Source organism: Anser cygnoides, chromosome 10 (assembly GCF_040182565.1).
Source record: "Anser cygnoides isolate HZ-2024a breed goose chromosome 10, Taihu_goose_T2T_genome, whole genome shotgun sequence".
NCBI lineage: Eukaryota > Metazoa > Chordata > Aves > Anseriformes > Anatidae > Anser > Anser cygnoides.
The window spans coordinates 2,897,574-2,913,098 of record NC_089882.1 but is presented as its reverse complement, the minus strand read 5'-3'; the positions used below and the strand labels follow the sequence as shown (position 1 = coordinate 2,913,098).

The following is a 15,525-nucleotide window of genomic DNA, read 5'->3' as shown; positions in this document are numbered from 1 at the left end:
GATCTCCCAGCTGCAGGCGTACCGTACATCAAGCTGCAGCACAGGCACTCGTCCCTCGGAGAGGTTTGAGCCACAGAGGCTGCTCCACGCGACGGTGCAGCGGCGGCTGTGCCTCGCATGGCGCCTGCGTGACAAACCCACCTGGCAGCAGCCCAGCACCTGGCAGAAAGCCTGCTCGAAGGACAGCGTAGGCGGCACTTCTGTACCTCTGTGCAACTGAAAGGCTCTTTATGCTGGAAAAATGGCTTCAAGCCCCCCCCAGAAGAGACCTTCCACTCGTACAAGCCAGTTGCCGTTGTTAAAGCCAGCGGAGGCGCGTGCAGCCCCCAGGCAGGGGGAGCCGTCCCCGTGCCACCACCTGGGGCGAGCACTGCCCAGCCGAGCTGCTGCCCGCGCTGCGTCTGCAGGCACAGAGGTGCCCCAGCAGTTAGCCGGTGATGGAAACGACAACAAGGAGAGCGGCAAGAGATGCCTAAACATAGATCCTACTGAAATGGCACCTGGCCTCAGCACCCCTGAGCACCCCTTCTCCCCAGGAGGCCAGCCCACGCGCACGAGGGCCGCCGGGTGTCCAGCAGCCCAGCCGCCCTGCCACCCGCCCCGTCACTCACGCGGGGACAGCAGCCTTACCCAACCCTGCAGTCCCCAGCAGTAGCTGGAGACAGACAGCCCCCTTCATTTCCTTCTACTCTCTCTTTTCAACACACAGGTATTTTCTGTTCCATTTTCTGGCCTCTACGTTGTTGCACTACCCAAAGCTTTACTGTGATGTAAGTGAACCCAACTGAAGGTTCCTGGCGTAGCAATTCTGACGGCCGTTTCTGTTTCCTCTCTGGGCTAAGCAGCACCTGACCGTAAGAAAAATGGCGATGCCATCAGCTAACTTTCCTAGTGTCCAAAAAATTTGGCAGTAATATTAAATTCCTAAGAATTCCTTTCCTTTGCTTGCTTGTTTGTCTCAGCTATGGCAAATACACCGACCTACAGGGCGGCAAGCTGCGTTTCAAAGTGATTTAACAGAGCCTGAACTAGCGTGGTGGATCGGCTTGTATTCACACCGATCCTTACGGCGTACCTTCTAAATCCAGGGTTATCTTTTGTGTGAACACTTCAAAATATTTTACAGCTATTTCACACAGAGCCCCAGAGAGACGGGTAACAGCTTTATCTCCACTTTACATACACGACCAAAGAGATTAACTCGGTCATGTAGTTAATGGCAGAAATGAGAGAAGAACCCAGGTGTTTTGATATAAACGTGCTTCTTCCAAGGGAAGAGGCAAGCAGTGTACTTTAAGTACAAGTCTCATTTGAGCTGTCTCCGTATTCTTTTTCTCCTTTCTAAAGGAGGAAACAAAAAGGCCGCTGGAGACAGAAGGAGACAGACACGCCCTGTGCCACTTCACGGTTCCTCTGATCGAGTTTTACATTTCTCATTAAAACTGAAGCCCTGGGAGGACTCTCTGCTCTCCCAGAGCAGCTGGGACCTCGTTTTTCACCAGAGCAGGAGATTAGCAGAAAGGCTTTGTTATAAAAGTCACTATTCTGTGGTGATGTTGAGGGCAGAAGAAATGTCAAGGCTGTGCCTAATAGATGACACCAAGCCATCTGGGATTTGGGGAAAATGCTGCTAAATTAGCTGCTCCACTGTTCTGACGGTTCAGATTTGCGTACAAATCAAAAAACTGCACGTGGCAATTTGTGCTTGATGTGAAGGGTGTGCAAGAGCCCCCATCACCCCCTGTGTCCCAGAACAACAGCCCGTTACATCGTTAATCATCCCTCTTGGCGAGGCAGGCTGGAGGAGCTGGGAGAATTAGCATAACCGCAACGCACCGACCCTGCTAGAATCCCATTAAAGCACGGCCAGCCAGATTGCAATCTGAAACAAAACAATATTCCTACCCTGAAGCACCTTCACAATCACTCTCCTTTTCCAGACTCGCTCCTCCCCTCGGGCGAAGCGCCCAGCACCGGGGCTCAGCCCTGCCGAAGCCGCTCTGCTGGCTCCGGGCACGAAGGCCAAGTTCACCTCCCTGCCCTCAGCCCCTCTGCTGCGTCCCACGGAACAACAGGGGGATCCTTCGTGGGGAACATCATCGGGGATCCTTCGTGGGGAACAGTATCGGGGACCCTTTGTGGGGAACATCATCAGGGATCCTTTGTGGGGAACACTGTCGGGGATCCCTTGTGGGGAACATCATCGGGGATCCTTTGTTGGGAACACTGTCGGGGATCCCTTGTGGGGAACATCATCGGGGATCCTTCATGGGGAACACCATCCCCAAAGGGCGGGTGGCCCACGCCCAGCATACTCCGATGGCACAGACCTGATGTTTGCAAGCAACACTGGGGTTCCAGAGTGAGAGGCACTATCCTCTTATTGTTAAATGTACTAAGATTAAAATGCTAACTTTAAAATCGCAGCTAAAACCACCTCTTTCCTCCACTTTCCTTTACATGCATTACACACCTACAGAAAGCGCAATGTTGCTGGCTCTGATGGCTGTCTTTTCTTTCCATTGCTTTCAGTATTAGTGGAATGCATTAAAGGGGATTCCCTTCTTCTGGACCATGCTGAAAACCTTCATGACATGCTCTTGCAAAATATAGTGAATTTCTATAGAAGTCTGTTCAAATAAACCGCTCTCGCTTCGGGGATTTAAAATTAGGACACCCACATACCACTCACACATACAATATCTTGTTTTTGTTGGTTAAGAGGATATGTAACTGGGGGGAATTTAGCTGCACAGAGTTGAAGATACTTTAGTTAAAGTCCCCTGAAGGGACTCCTGGAGCACGGAAGAAAAGCCATATGCTGACTCCAGTGGAAGTGTCAGCACAAGGAAATAAAGTTGGGAGGAATAATATAAACAGCCAGAACTAAACTGGAATTCATCAACTCTCCAGGAAATCTAAGTTTCGAAAACTCCACAAAAATAAAATTAAATAAAAAGAAAATGAAGGAGGGAAGGGTACATGTGTGGAGGGAGAGAAAGTACACAACAAAAACCAGAAACCCCATGAATAAATCAAGGTGTTATCATACCTCGCTGTTCAACTGTTTCCACGACTGAGTTATTCAGTGTATTTTTTAAGATGGCTGAACACATCTTAAATAAAGAGAATAAGGACATACTAAGAACATGTTTTATTGTATCTTAAAATCTTGATATTCCTCAGGGGGTTTGCAGCAGACTTATTTTAATTAATGATTGAAAGAATAAATATACATTAGTTGGTTAGGAAAAAAAATAAACACTGCAGCACATTTTTAAATTATACATTTAGGTAATGATGAAGCCAGAAGGCTAACCCGGTACTTAAAGATTAGTTATTTATGTGCTCACTGAAGCAACTTCAGAAGGAAGAAACTGCGTAGTGCAATCTATACCACCATGAAGACACCTATCAAAGGAAGAGATGGAAAACCCTTCTCTTGAATCATTTAAAGGCAGCTTGTAGGAGTCACTGATAAACACACAGGTTCAATTCCTGTCATCACTACAAAACTTGCTTCCAGGAGTCACTGCCCTGAGGCTACGCTGTGCAAAGAACACTTGGATTCAACTCAGCAAGTGCTGCCCCTAGCTAAGAAAGCACTTCCACGTGTGCTTAAGTGCCACCACGTCTTAACTGCCTCCAAAGCTGAAGAGTGCTGAGCACCTATTCAAACTGATAAAAACTGCATATAGTGTAACAGAAAGATTTTTTTTTTCTGTTTTCAACAACAAAAATGAAAATGTATGCAATTTCCATGAGAGCATCTGTTTGAAATGCAGAGTAATCAACGTGCTAGGTGGAAACCTCAGGATCACCTGGCTTGCCCCATGGCAAATTCTGCTCCAAAGGCTCTGAACTTGGAAAAGCTACAGCTGCAGGAAATCCTACCCAGTGAGAGCCACAGATATGAAGCTGTCACTTTAATGTGAAGGAAAGCACTGTTTCTACACGGTCCCAAAGCAAGAACCAATACAATATACACTGACAACCAGACCGCAACATGCTTGTGATACGACATGAAAGATGAAGAAAACATTCAAGCAGTTTCTAGTTTGTAACTGTGTATTACAGGTGCCTGACTCACAGAGTTGGATCCAAATCTGGACTCCTTGCTTATGCACTCACAAAGGTGTTGGCATGTATGCCAGTTCATACCATGCAGTTATAACAAAAAAACTCCATCTTTTTTTTTCCAGACACTGATGACAGAAGGTTCTACGTAGCACAAATAAAAATCAATTACTTTGTTGTGTGATCATGTGGCCACCACAAAATTCAGAGAAGGCTGACTCCCATATAATGGCAGCTCCAGTTCTACCCATATATGCCTATATCAGCTGAGGGGGAAGTCAAATGCATGCGTGTAACTGCAAGGGAAAAAAACACAGGGAAAAAAATTCCAAGTTTACAGCACGTTATCAGGCCTCAATTAAGCATATTTTAAAGCCCCGACAAATCCCCCTTCATTACCATCATGTACGTGTGAAAGTGCATTTAAGTGAGAGTGCATCTGAGAACCAAACCATGCCTAAGACTTAGCTGTGCACTTGTCAGGAGAAAAAAACAGTAGGATGCATGCAGAGGGAGGAAGCACTTACATCAATGAGGTCGGAGACATCGTGGATGTAGTATTTACTGACAGCTGCGTTGGTGGCTGCCAGGTTCAGCAGGTAGTCATTCCTGGCTTTTGTACACTTCAGCTTGTTTTCAGAATATTTGGCTTGTCTCTGAAAAAGTAAAACGGAGCATTAGAGCATAAATAGGATGCTCCTTACACAGCTTCTCTTCCTGCAGGGCCCCACAGCATCCCAGAACCTGGGTGTGACAGGTTAATTAATAAAATTTGGTATCAGGTGTGATAACAGACACCCTTGCCAGGCTGGAGGAGAGCACATCTGAGCATCGCAGACACAATCAGCCATGCACAAGAAGTGCATTCTGCTCAGACATACCCCGTGCATCCGAAGCACAGCTGTTCTTCCTTATCTGTACGTTCATGGAGGTTTTGGCATCAATCAAAATTAGAGGGCCAAATTTTCCTCCCAGATATGCTGACATGCATCTGGACTTAATCCAGATTTATGCAGCTGTATCAAAGTGGAATCCAGCCCAGAGGCCCAAGCTACAGAATTTAGAACAGGGCCCAGAATTCGGGACTCTGTACAATAGCAGATGTGCTTGGATCTGGGGCATTTGTTCAGAAAGATCACTAGTCTAAAGGTTTAGCACAGATTAACCCTTCACAGAGGCTTGCTGGGGGACAAAATGCCAGTGCTGGGTCGACACGCATGAGAACGCTTCCCAGCTGAGGAAGCTATTGCTCATTCTCAGAAATTAACACAGGAATTAAACAGTTTTGGAGATTCCAACATCCGGGAGGATTTGCAGAAGCTGGAGTGGTGTTACTTGTAAACGAAATGGGCCAGAGCCAAACTCCCCCCACTGCACAGGGAGCCCCGCAGACAGCCCCCGCCTGGCTCCCCCACCCGTCCCACTCACCCACCTTCTCCTTCATCTTCTCAATCTTCTTGACGGAGCTCCGCCGCTGAGGCCTGTCCTCGTGCCGCAGCAGATTCACACTGATGTCCCCTGACTTGTTGAACTGCTTTTCCTCCTGCTTCTCTGCCTCCTTCAGCTTGCTCTCAGCACTGATGCTTTCCGCATGATACATGTGGTAGGTCTTCATCACCTGAGGAAACGAGACTTTGTGAGTCACCTCCTCCATGACCAGAGGATGCATCAATGCGCGAGGTGAGGACAGCAGCCATGGGCGGCGTGGAGCACAGCCTCTGCTCTTCCAGGGCTGTTTGAGGTCACTTTGGCATTAAGGAACAACAAGGTGAGGAGAAAACTATCACAAAACTACCTCATCACTATTTTGAAACAGCACAGTGCTGGTGTAAGAACCACCACACCCCGCTCAGTCCCTGCTGCAGGAACAGACTAGGACATGACTCCAGCACACGCCTGCACCCAAAGAGCACTGTTCCCCTTCCTGTGGGGAAATGAGAAATCACCTCCAGTGCTTTGCAGCTGGGACAAGAGTCTCCATGACAAGAGACTGTGAAGAGGCAACAATCAACCTAATGCTACTTTTGGCCCAACTCCTCTCTTCCTACACCTGAACTTACTGAGCCAACCCATCAACGTAATAGAGTAAATAAATCCCTGTTCTACCGTTCTGACAACAGACCTCATCTTGAAGGTGGAAGAGCTGCGGTTTTCAAGCAGCAATGGAGTTTGTCTCTTATCATCACTTAATTCCCATCTTACTGCTGCCAGTAAGCACAGTCAGTGCCAGGGTGGATGGCAGCAATGCCTCTTCCCCTAAATTCAAGTTCGCCATCAGTGACTGGATACACGATACTGATCTATTGCCAGGAAAACTCCTGCAAGGCAACTTCTACTACAGAATTTCCTTTCAGATACAGAAGCCCAGAGGGCACATTGTGATCATTTTAATAGAGCTGGCAAGAGGAATGCATCTGCTCTTCTCCATTTATGCCTTTAGTCACATTGTCCCCTTTTATCATCTCCCTTCAGGATCTGGATGTCTTATTTCACATTGCCTCGACAAGGCTCGAGATGCCTGACTTCTCGCTGAAGATCGGTCTCATGCTAAGTGCCTGGGCGCTGACAGCAATGGGCCTGGGGCTGGTCCAGGTGTGGATGCCATGGCTGGACAGAGCAGAGGCGCAGGGCAGCCCACCGCAGCAGCCCCCTGTGCCCCTGCCCTTCCACAAACTCAGCTGTTACTGGTGCTGCTGCTTCCTCGCTGGGGCACGTCACGGCTCTGCCTCCTGCCTTTTGGTGAGCCTTCTGCCCAGCACAGGGGAGCTGTGGCAACAGCCGCGATGAGGGCTCTCCCAGTTATCACGTACAGTCACTGCTGCGAACATGATCACGCACATGAAGGTGTCTTATCCCAGCCCTACTAGCCTGCACAGCAGGGTGTGGGTCATTGCCATCAGGTCTAAAACAGTAATGACACTGTAATAGGGTTTGATCTACTGAAGACACTCCATCCCTTTCTCCGTAGCATCATATGACTTAATCTCACAGAAGAATTCCCCTGAAATGGCCCAAGATTAAATACAACTTCAGATCAACGAGGTTTATGAACATTTCACCCCACACGTTAGTCACCGTAGCGAGGAAGGCATCAGAGGGGAGCAAGACCACCAGGCAGTTACCAACTGATGGCGCCCCTCTGAGAGGTTTAAAGAATGGTCCAACGCCTCTCAAAGGGACTTAGCCAAACTCAAGCTAGTTAAACAGACCCCCAGACACTGACGGTATTCCAGAGCACTGACGTTTACCCCTGCAAACAAGCAGCTAGCAATGCAAAATTAATTGAAGCCTCCAACTGGGTTTGCTAGAACACCTTAAGGAAGATGACTGCAAATGGGACTGAAACCAAAATAACTTCTCTTGCCATGAGGGTTAAGGACAGATTGTAACCCCACAGGCAAACATCCTGATTCCTTCCCCTTTCTGCACCATTACACAAAGGCTTTAACAACATCAAATTGTTCAAACTACTACAGAACTGTACCTTTCATTCTGCCTTTACCAATTACCACGATGCCAACAGGACCCAGACTTTAACACGCTGAAGGCGACCAAGCGCTGCAGGAAGAAGAACCGCTGTGGCTGCCGTCGGAGGGGCCGGGACGCTGCCTGTGCCCCCATGGCTGCACGCAGCGTCCTTGCACCATGCCCTCTGTTGAGCTTTTCCACCTCAACGTTTCTCCTTCTCTGACTGGAATAGGACAACACTGATCCCTTGCAAGAGAAGTGCTGTCACACCGCAATGACAGCGACTGTGCCTGTCCCGCGGGCAGGGGGCACATCGGCTGGAGGGCAGAGAAGGCACGGTGTGGTCACATCACACCCAGCGCCGGCCGGCAGACGGCCGAAGGCAGAGCTGAACTAAAAGGATGCCCTCCTCGCTCAGCAAACGCTCCCCTCAGATGTCGGCTGAGCGTCAGCACTGCAAGGCAGATGTTTCCCTGGGCTCCAGAAGAGCGGCCCAGCACCGAGCCCAGCACCGCACGGCAACGCCACGACTGCCAGAGCAGCCTTGAAGGGTCAGAGACCCCCGAGTTAAAAAGGAGCACGAACCCACAAATGCAGAGCAACTTCACACAACCCTGGATGAAGAAAACAGAGTTCTCCTCAGCTGCGGTTGTCAGCACAAACTGCGGTGCTTTCAGCCTGGACAAGCTGAGGCTGAAACATGGGATCGCCTCTCCCGCCAAGCACAGACGTCAGCTACAAATGAGCTCCAAATGCCACACCAAAGACTGCACAAACGCGCCAGCTCTGGGATTTATAATTTTAGGCAACTGCAAGGGATGGCAAGCAAAGGCTTGTGCCTTATTTCTGAGATGGTCAGTTTCAAAATCCTGCAAATGCGAGCCACATATTTCAAACTGCAGATTTGGCAGCGAACATCACAGGACACACATCAAACAGGCACTTTCTGGGTTCTTCCTAAGGAGAAGGACCGAAGGGCTTCCCTGAGACCTCCTTATCATCTGCCACCACCTTTTTGTGAAAAACTCAGAGGAAAGCGAAGTAGAGAAGCCCCGCACTTCAGCACAGCCTGGCAGTAATGAGAAAGGTTTCTCCAGCACCCAGAGAGGCCAGAAGGCAACACAACAGCAGAGCCCAGCGTTTGGGCGACGGACCAATTTGCACAATTTCTGTGAAATCTCAAGGTTACGACCCAGTTACCTAACAAGAAAAGCCTAATTACTTCACCAGCTGCCTGCGCTCACCCCAGGCCACCGCAGCCCCGACCTTCGCGCTGTCACAGCCCTCTCCCGGCTGCCCCCAACGGGACCGGCTCCCGCACCGGGAGGCAGAGGCCAGGCCGTGCCGCCGGCTCCGAACCCCGCGGGGCCCCGGCAGCCCCAAGCAGGCCCCTGCGGCTCTGCGATGGCCAGAGGAACTCCACAGAGGCCCTTCCTCCTCCTCCCTGCCTGACCCTGAAGAAGCACCATGGGAGCCACGCTCACGGCTTCCCTGAAGGTCTCTTTAACAAAGTGCGAAGGGCTGAGCACGGCCGTCGGCTAAACCGCCCCCCTCACACCTCAGAGCTCACACTGCTGCCACGGACACCTTGAACAGCTCGCTGCCAACCGCGCTCCTCGTCTGCTGCCATGTAGCGCAGCCCGTGCTTGGAAATGCAGGGGATATTTTGGTTGTTTTAATATCTGCCTTAATGTTGAATGAGGTCTGCCCGCACTGCAGCAATCAGCCCTTTGATCCGCAATTCCCTGATGCCTTCCCAGCGCCTGGAACAAAGTCACGCTGCCCCTGTCCTGTGCTATTGTCTCATAAAGAAAAACTGCCACAGCTGCGTCCCTGGGATCTGTTCTGCAAATAAGTTAATTAGCTGCAGTGGAAGGAGAAAAATATGTTCCAATATTCATTAGTTATTTAACAACACAAGTTGTTTTCCAATGTTAATAACAAGTTCTGAATAAAGGCCACTGCCAAAATACCAGCCATAAATGGTACTGCTTGCTGTCTGCAGCTGGAGGCGCTTCATCTTTCCCAACAGCTCATCCTTAGGTCCTGACCCACAACTGCAGTCAGACCAGAGGCTGCCTGACCCCTGCTAAGTGCAGCCCTGGGCCCTCCTGAGGCCAAGGGGCCCCAAACGGCAGAGGTGAGCACAGCCGTACGGGAAAGCCAGCCCAAGACCCCTCTCCCCTCTTCTCTGGTCTAAGAACGGGGCGCATCCACCAGACCGACAGGCGCCGCCTGCCATCCTCCCTGCCCGCGACGCAGCAGTACCACTCTTTTAAGAAAGAAAATCAAGGCCTTTTCAGTGGGTTTCTGTGGTGTAACAGGGCACGATGTACCACTGTATTTCTGCTGTGTGAGCCAGTCAGTGACTTCTGCAGCACGACCCTTGCAGAAAATATCTGCCCAGCAGGGAGGCACGGCCTGCCACGTCACAGCGCTCGCTGCGGGAAGGGAACACCTCCACCAGCCAGTTCATGCTGGCACACAAAGACTGACGGCTTATTTTTAACCTGGGTAAGGAATCTGCAGATATTATTCTAATTAATACAATTCATTTCACACCTATTAATCCCCTTCCGTAATACCTTCTGACAAAGAATCACCCCAGTTCGTATCACAGTACGGACACGAACCTGAGTGTGCCGCCTTCAGCTAGAGCCTGTCTGCATTACGGCTGAGTCCCACACATCAAATAGCACGTCGTTACTTCCATACATCAAACTGCACATCGTTACACAGAGCTTACACGAAACACTATTAGAACGTTGCTGTGGGGCCATTTTTTTCTTCTTACCCTAATTTTGGCCTGAATTCTTCAAACGCAAACGCTTACAATAGGGAAAGCGGCCCCTGAGCAGAGGCATACAAGAACACCAGACCTCTGCAGACTCTAACCTGACAACCGATCTGCAGGAGTCTATAAACAAGAATCAAATTAATGAAACTGGCTTTAATTCAGAGCTTATTCCTGTACAAAACTGCTCACAGGTACTCCTACTTCAGAATGAAAGTCATCTGCTTCCTATTTAATTAAAATCAGGGTGGTTTGGGGGGTTTATGTCTTGCCACAGAGAGAGTCTGCAGGGTGACTTGCATCAAAACAGCAACGAGGCTGAACTAAAATGAATTTAGTTATTTTGGCTTAAGTTTGAGACAGTGAATGCCTCAGAAGCCTGTAAAAAATTATATTGTTTCCACACGCTGCACAGAGTTCTCCTCTCAAAGCCCGAGAAAGCGGCCTAACCAGGGCACAAATGTACTACGGATACATGGCTCAGCCATAGGCGAGATAAATGGTTTCCTTGTGCGGCCTACAGATGAATGACAATTTACAAGAATAAGCTTTGCATCTTTGAGCCAGTTGTCCTTATTCTGCACCTGATTTTGTCAGGAGTCACAGTTATTGAACGTGCAGCTCCTGAGTACACAACATGTTGTGATGAACATGCCAGCATCAGTCCAGCCCCAAAGATGTCCCAAAACAGCACTACCACAGTGGACCAACCTGCAAGCCAAGCATGCAATTAGGCCTCTTCCACCGGGTATCTCAAGGACAAAAAAACATGGACTGGAGGAGAGCTGGTCTGTACTGAAGAGATTTAAGATGATCTTGGTTGCCTGATAAGGCCTCCTTTCCTTCATATTTCACCGTGATTTCTGAAATCAGCTTGTCTCTCCCCACGCTCTTTCCAGCGGGATGACGTACACCAGAGGGCTGTGCTGCCGTTCAGCAGGTGACTGTCCCCCTCTACTCCGCCCTCATGAGGCCCCACCCGGAGTACTGCACCCAGAATATGAGAGGGCACTTCCTTACTGGGAGGGTGACAGAGCACTGGGACAGGTGGCCCACAGAGGCTGTGGAGCCTCCTTCTCTGGAGATGTTCAAAACCCGCACGGACGCCACCCTGCACAACGTGCTCTAGGTGACCCTGCTTGGCAGGGGGGTTGGACCAGATGATCTTCAGAGGTCCCTTCCAACCTCAGCCACTCTGTGATTCTGTGACATAACTGCTTTGTTATCTCAGCAGCAAGGTCAGCTCAAAAGAAACACAAAGCTCGTCCACCCATTCCAGTCTGTTTGACCATTCAAACACATTCTGCTCTGCATGCGGGAGCAAAGCAGTAAATGGAGTGAAAATTCAGTTCCTCTGAAGGTGAGTTTTGCCACAGACCCAAGAGGACCAAAATTATACTTTCAGCTTTTCCTTGCAGTTTCCTTTTCCTGCAGTTGAGCCCCCAGCTCAGACTGACTGAACTGTGTGCTTCCAGCGATGCTCCTGTCCCACATGTGGGTTACGAGTACACCGGTCCACAGGCACCAAGGTCAGCCCAACCCCTGTTATTCTTTGTTTTGCACCTGCCGTGCTGCTGCTGCAATTAATCTGGATTAGTCACTAGCGCTAACACACCTTGTGACATTCAGCCACCAACAATGCAATCCCAACCTTCCTGCAGGCTTTTTAATCCAACCTGGCTGTCCGCCCCCACTGCAGGACTCACAAAAGCCGAGTCCTTCAACAACCAGTGCAGAAAAAAAACTATTAAGAGGAAGATTTGTGGCAGAAATTTCAAGTACGATCACTCATGGTCTGTTGTTTAGGCCTATTTTTCAAAAAGATGGAATAAGATCATTGTTTAGGAGTAAACCTACTACAATGTAATTTATGTACCAGTAACAGTTACAACTGAAGAACGCGTATGTATCATCTAAACTTTCCTATATAAGACAGATGTTATATTGCTTCATTAAACCTAAAGCACAAACAAAATAAAACAAAATCCTATGGGGCAAGAGACAGAAGCAACAGAAAGATTTTTACTATGAAAACCTACTTGAAGAGCGATGTCCTGAATAACGGCATGTGATTTCATCTGGAGGCACAGACTGCGTTGCCACCAAAACGCTCCTCAGAGCAGGGAGATGAAGGGGAGCACATGCTAGTTAGAAGTTCTGTGAATTCATCAGCAGAAGGTATGTTCAGCCAGCATCCACAGGCTACCAGACTCATAAGCAGGTCAAGTTTCAGCCACAAATTAGCACTGACAACTCAGAGCACAACTCAAAAGCCATTAGCACCTGGCAGAAGGCACCAAGCAAGCGAAAATTGAAAGGGGCAACACTGTGTAGAAGGCAGAGCCGGTGAGAACACTGCAGACACCAGGGATCATCCTGGATCATGCCCAAGACATCTCTATTTGTGCTCAAGTGACACAGTTAGATGGCATGATCCACTGCCTGATGAAGACATGGAAGCTCTTCACTGCAGGACAGCTGGGAATTTCTCTGCTTCCATCAAAACCAGCGAAGAGCGAAATGTTTCTAGTAAGCGTGTTGTACTGCATGATGGCACAAGGGTGAGAGAGATTCCTAAAGTAACTGTAATGCTTAACAGACATTTTGTTCTAACAAATCAATTTCCTGGGCTCCCCTCGTTGCACAGGTTAGACGTGAGTAGGATGAGTTCATCACTTACCGTGTAAAGCTCATTGGTGACTTTCAAGAGTTCTTCATGCATCTGTAAGCCAATTTCCTTGCTCTGGAAGACAAAAAGAGCAAAGGTTGAGACTCCGTTATGCTCACAACGTGCATTTTGGAAAGGAAAACACATTTTGGAGCAGGCAGTAAAACTAGAGGACTTCCGACCATCCCATGCACCTCTCTCGATCCCGTTCCCCCGGCACGGTTCCCAAGGACCACCCCGCTGTGCCAGCCCGACCCCACCGGCCCACGCCCCGCTCCGGCGCTCGCCGGGCCCCGCGCAGGTCGGGCGCTCTGCGACGGGCTCGCGGCCCCAGCACAACGAGGCCTAGGAGGACTTCCCTTGAAGAGCACCACAACAAACTCCGGAGGCAGACAGAAGTCACGTAGAGGAGGAACGGGAACCACACAAGTGTGCGGCTCAGGCTGGGAGGAGGCACGGTGACAGCCTTTTCTCCTGACGAGCCGAGCAGAGGCGCGCGGGAGGCTCCGAGCGCTGGCAGAGCACTGGCTCGGCACGTCGCGGCACGTCGCGGCACCGGCAGCGGGCACGCAGCCCGCGAACGCTGGCAAGCTGGCCGGGCAGGAAGCGGGGAATTGTTTTCCCCCGACTTTCATAAACCGAGGGCGAAGCCGATCCCTGTGAAGCCAGAAGGGTTTGTTCCAAGCCCAGCCAGCTCCTGCGTCCAAGAGAATCCTGGTAATCCCCAGCAAATGCGTTCACACCCATCCCACAGAGAACAAAAACACAGCAACATATTTATGCCGCCACTATCTAGCTGCATTTTTCACATTGCTTTCATGCCTGTAGGGTTTTTCTTTCCTTCTTTCAGTTTACAATGCAGTGGGTGGACCTTGGCAGCACAACTGGGTTTTGGTAATGCCTGCCTTAAATGCCCTCTGCCCCTCTGAGACCTGCCCTCTCGTGGCTCCCCTGGCAAACACACGACTTCTCTGTTCCTTGCTCTGCACTGGAGTTAACTAAACTATGCACATTTTAATTACAGACTTTTTTTTTTTTAATGAAACAGCCCCGCAGCATGAGAAATGCCCCAGGGGCCTTATTTACGACACTTCACAAATCCTGTCTAATATCCTTCCTGCTCCAGAAGCTGAAAAGACAGCATCAATAGGGCTGCCAATCCACATCTGGGCTCTGTTTTTTCCATTTCTAAACATTAAAACCAAAATACAGATGGCCTCTTCTTCCAATCTGCCTGTGACAGTGAAGTTTAGAAATAAACCAGCATTTTGATTTCCTTTAATTTTCTACAAATCCTTTTCAAACTAAAATGCATAATTACAAACACAAATAGAGGCAGTACGGCAAACCCTCGTGCTATTCCAGAATTGCTGCATTTTCACTTGTGGTCTGCGTTTGTCCACGCATCACCCAACCCGGGCTTCCGAGCCCATGATGCAGAACCTCACATACAATTTAATTTATGTATCCTGCAAGCACACAGGGATGAAACTGGAAAGCAATCTTTTTTTTTCCCTTCCATTGGCAAAATTTATTTCCAGTCCGCAGTCAGCTCCCCGTGTGGCCCTAGCATGTGTACTCTCCTCCCTTTCGGTGACCTGTTTCACACGAAGACTGGCAGCACGCACGAAAGCAGGGCCTTCTCTACCGCCAGAAGAGTGTGTTACAGCTTGACTTTGCCTATTTGCCAACAAAACCTGCACTACTGAACGTGGTTAAGTGGCTGCCGCGTTCTCCTCACGGAGCTGGCTGTGTGTTAGCACTAGATGAACCCTCCTGTATAACTTAAATCGTACCATAAACATCCGTGGGCACACTAATCATCTCTGTTCACAGCCTCCAGCCATCCAGCACCACCCGTCAATCTATCTTGATTGGATAGGTTTATTAAAGACACCTGCTGCTAGGCTTGCAATTTCCCACCAACTCTGGTATTTCCGAATGAAGATTATCAGGGCTTCCTAGCCTGAGTATTTCATTTGACTTTCACCTCGACCATGACCTAACCTCCCTCTTCTATTTGTCTTCAGTAGCTCATTTTCACTAATCTGACCTGAGCAAACCAAAGCCTCTCTCAGGCAGGACGCTATTATGAAATGACCGTGCCACGGTTATATAATGAAGTTTCCAATTTCACAGCAGCCGAAGTTCAGCGAGCTTAGGATAAAGCTCACTGCGAGATTAAAAGCCCATGGCATCCTCCTCCCTCCACCCCCTTTTCTGTTGAAATCCCTTTATCAACCTTTGTCAAGCTGCACTGCCACCTTTTCCCAGCAGGACGGAGCAGACCTCGTCGCATACCTCCTGCAGCACGGGCACGGCATTGCATGGGAGCAACCACAGCGGGGGGAGCTGCTGCTCATTGGAGCCTGGCTGCAGACCAAGCCAGCTCCTACTCAGCGACCCAGTGACTGGATGCTGCTGCAGATGTGCATGCACTGCCTTCCTGCCTTCCCTCGTAATTACACCCCGAATCCCTCTGTGGAATTTGCTTGGCGAGGAAACATTAATTGTAACT

The 15,525-nt window shown here is 49.5% G+C and overlaps 1 protein-coding gene across 8 annotated transcripts in view; it reads right to left on the bottom strand.

The window, feature by feature from the left end:
* SRGAP3 (SLIT-ROBO Rho GTPase activating protein 3) overlaps positions 1 to 15,525 on the bottom strand; it is a 109,285-nt gene that overhangs the window by 33,170 nt on the left and 60,590 nt on the right. For all 8 annotated transcript variants that reach the window (XM_067003125.1, XM_067003126.1, XM_048074705.2 and 5 more), the window contains 3 exons: positions 13,020 to 13,082; positions 5,510 to 5,695; positions 4,605 to 4,733 (listed from right to left, as the gene is read on the bottom strand). In XM_067003125.1, coding sequence (XP_066859226.1) covers positions 4,605 to 4,733; positions 5,510 to 5,695; positions 13,020 to 13,082 — 378 coding nt within the window. The remainder of the gene's footprint in view (positions 1 to 4,604; positions 4,734 to 5,509; positions 5,696 to 13,019; positions 13,083 to 15,525) is intronic.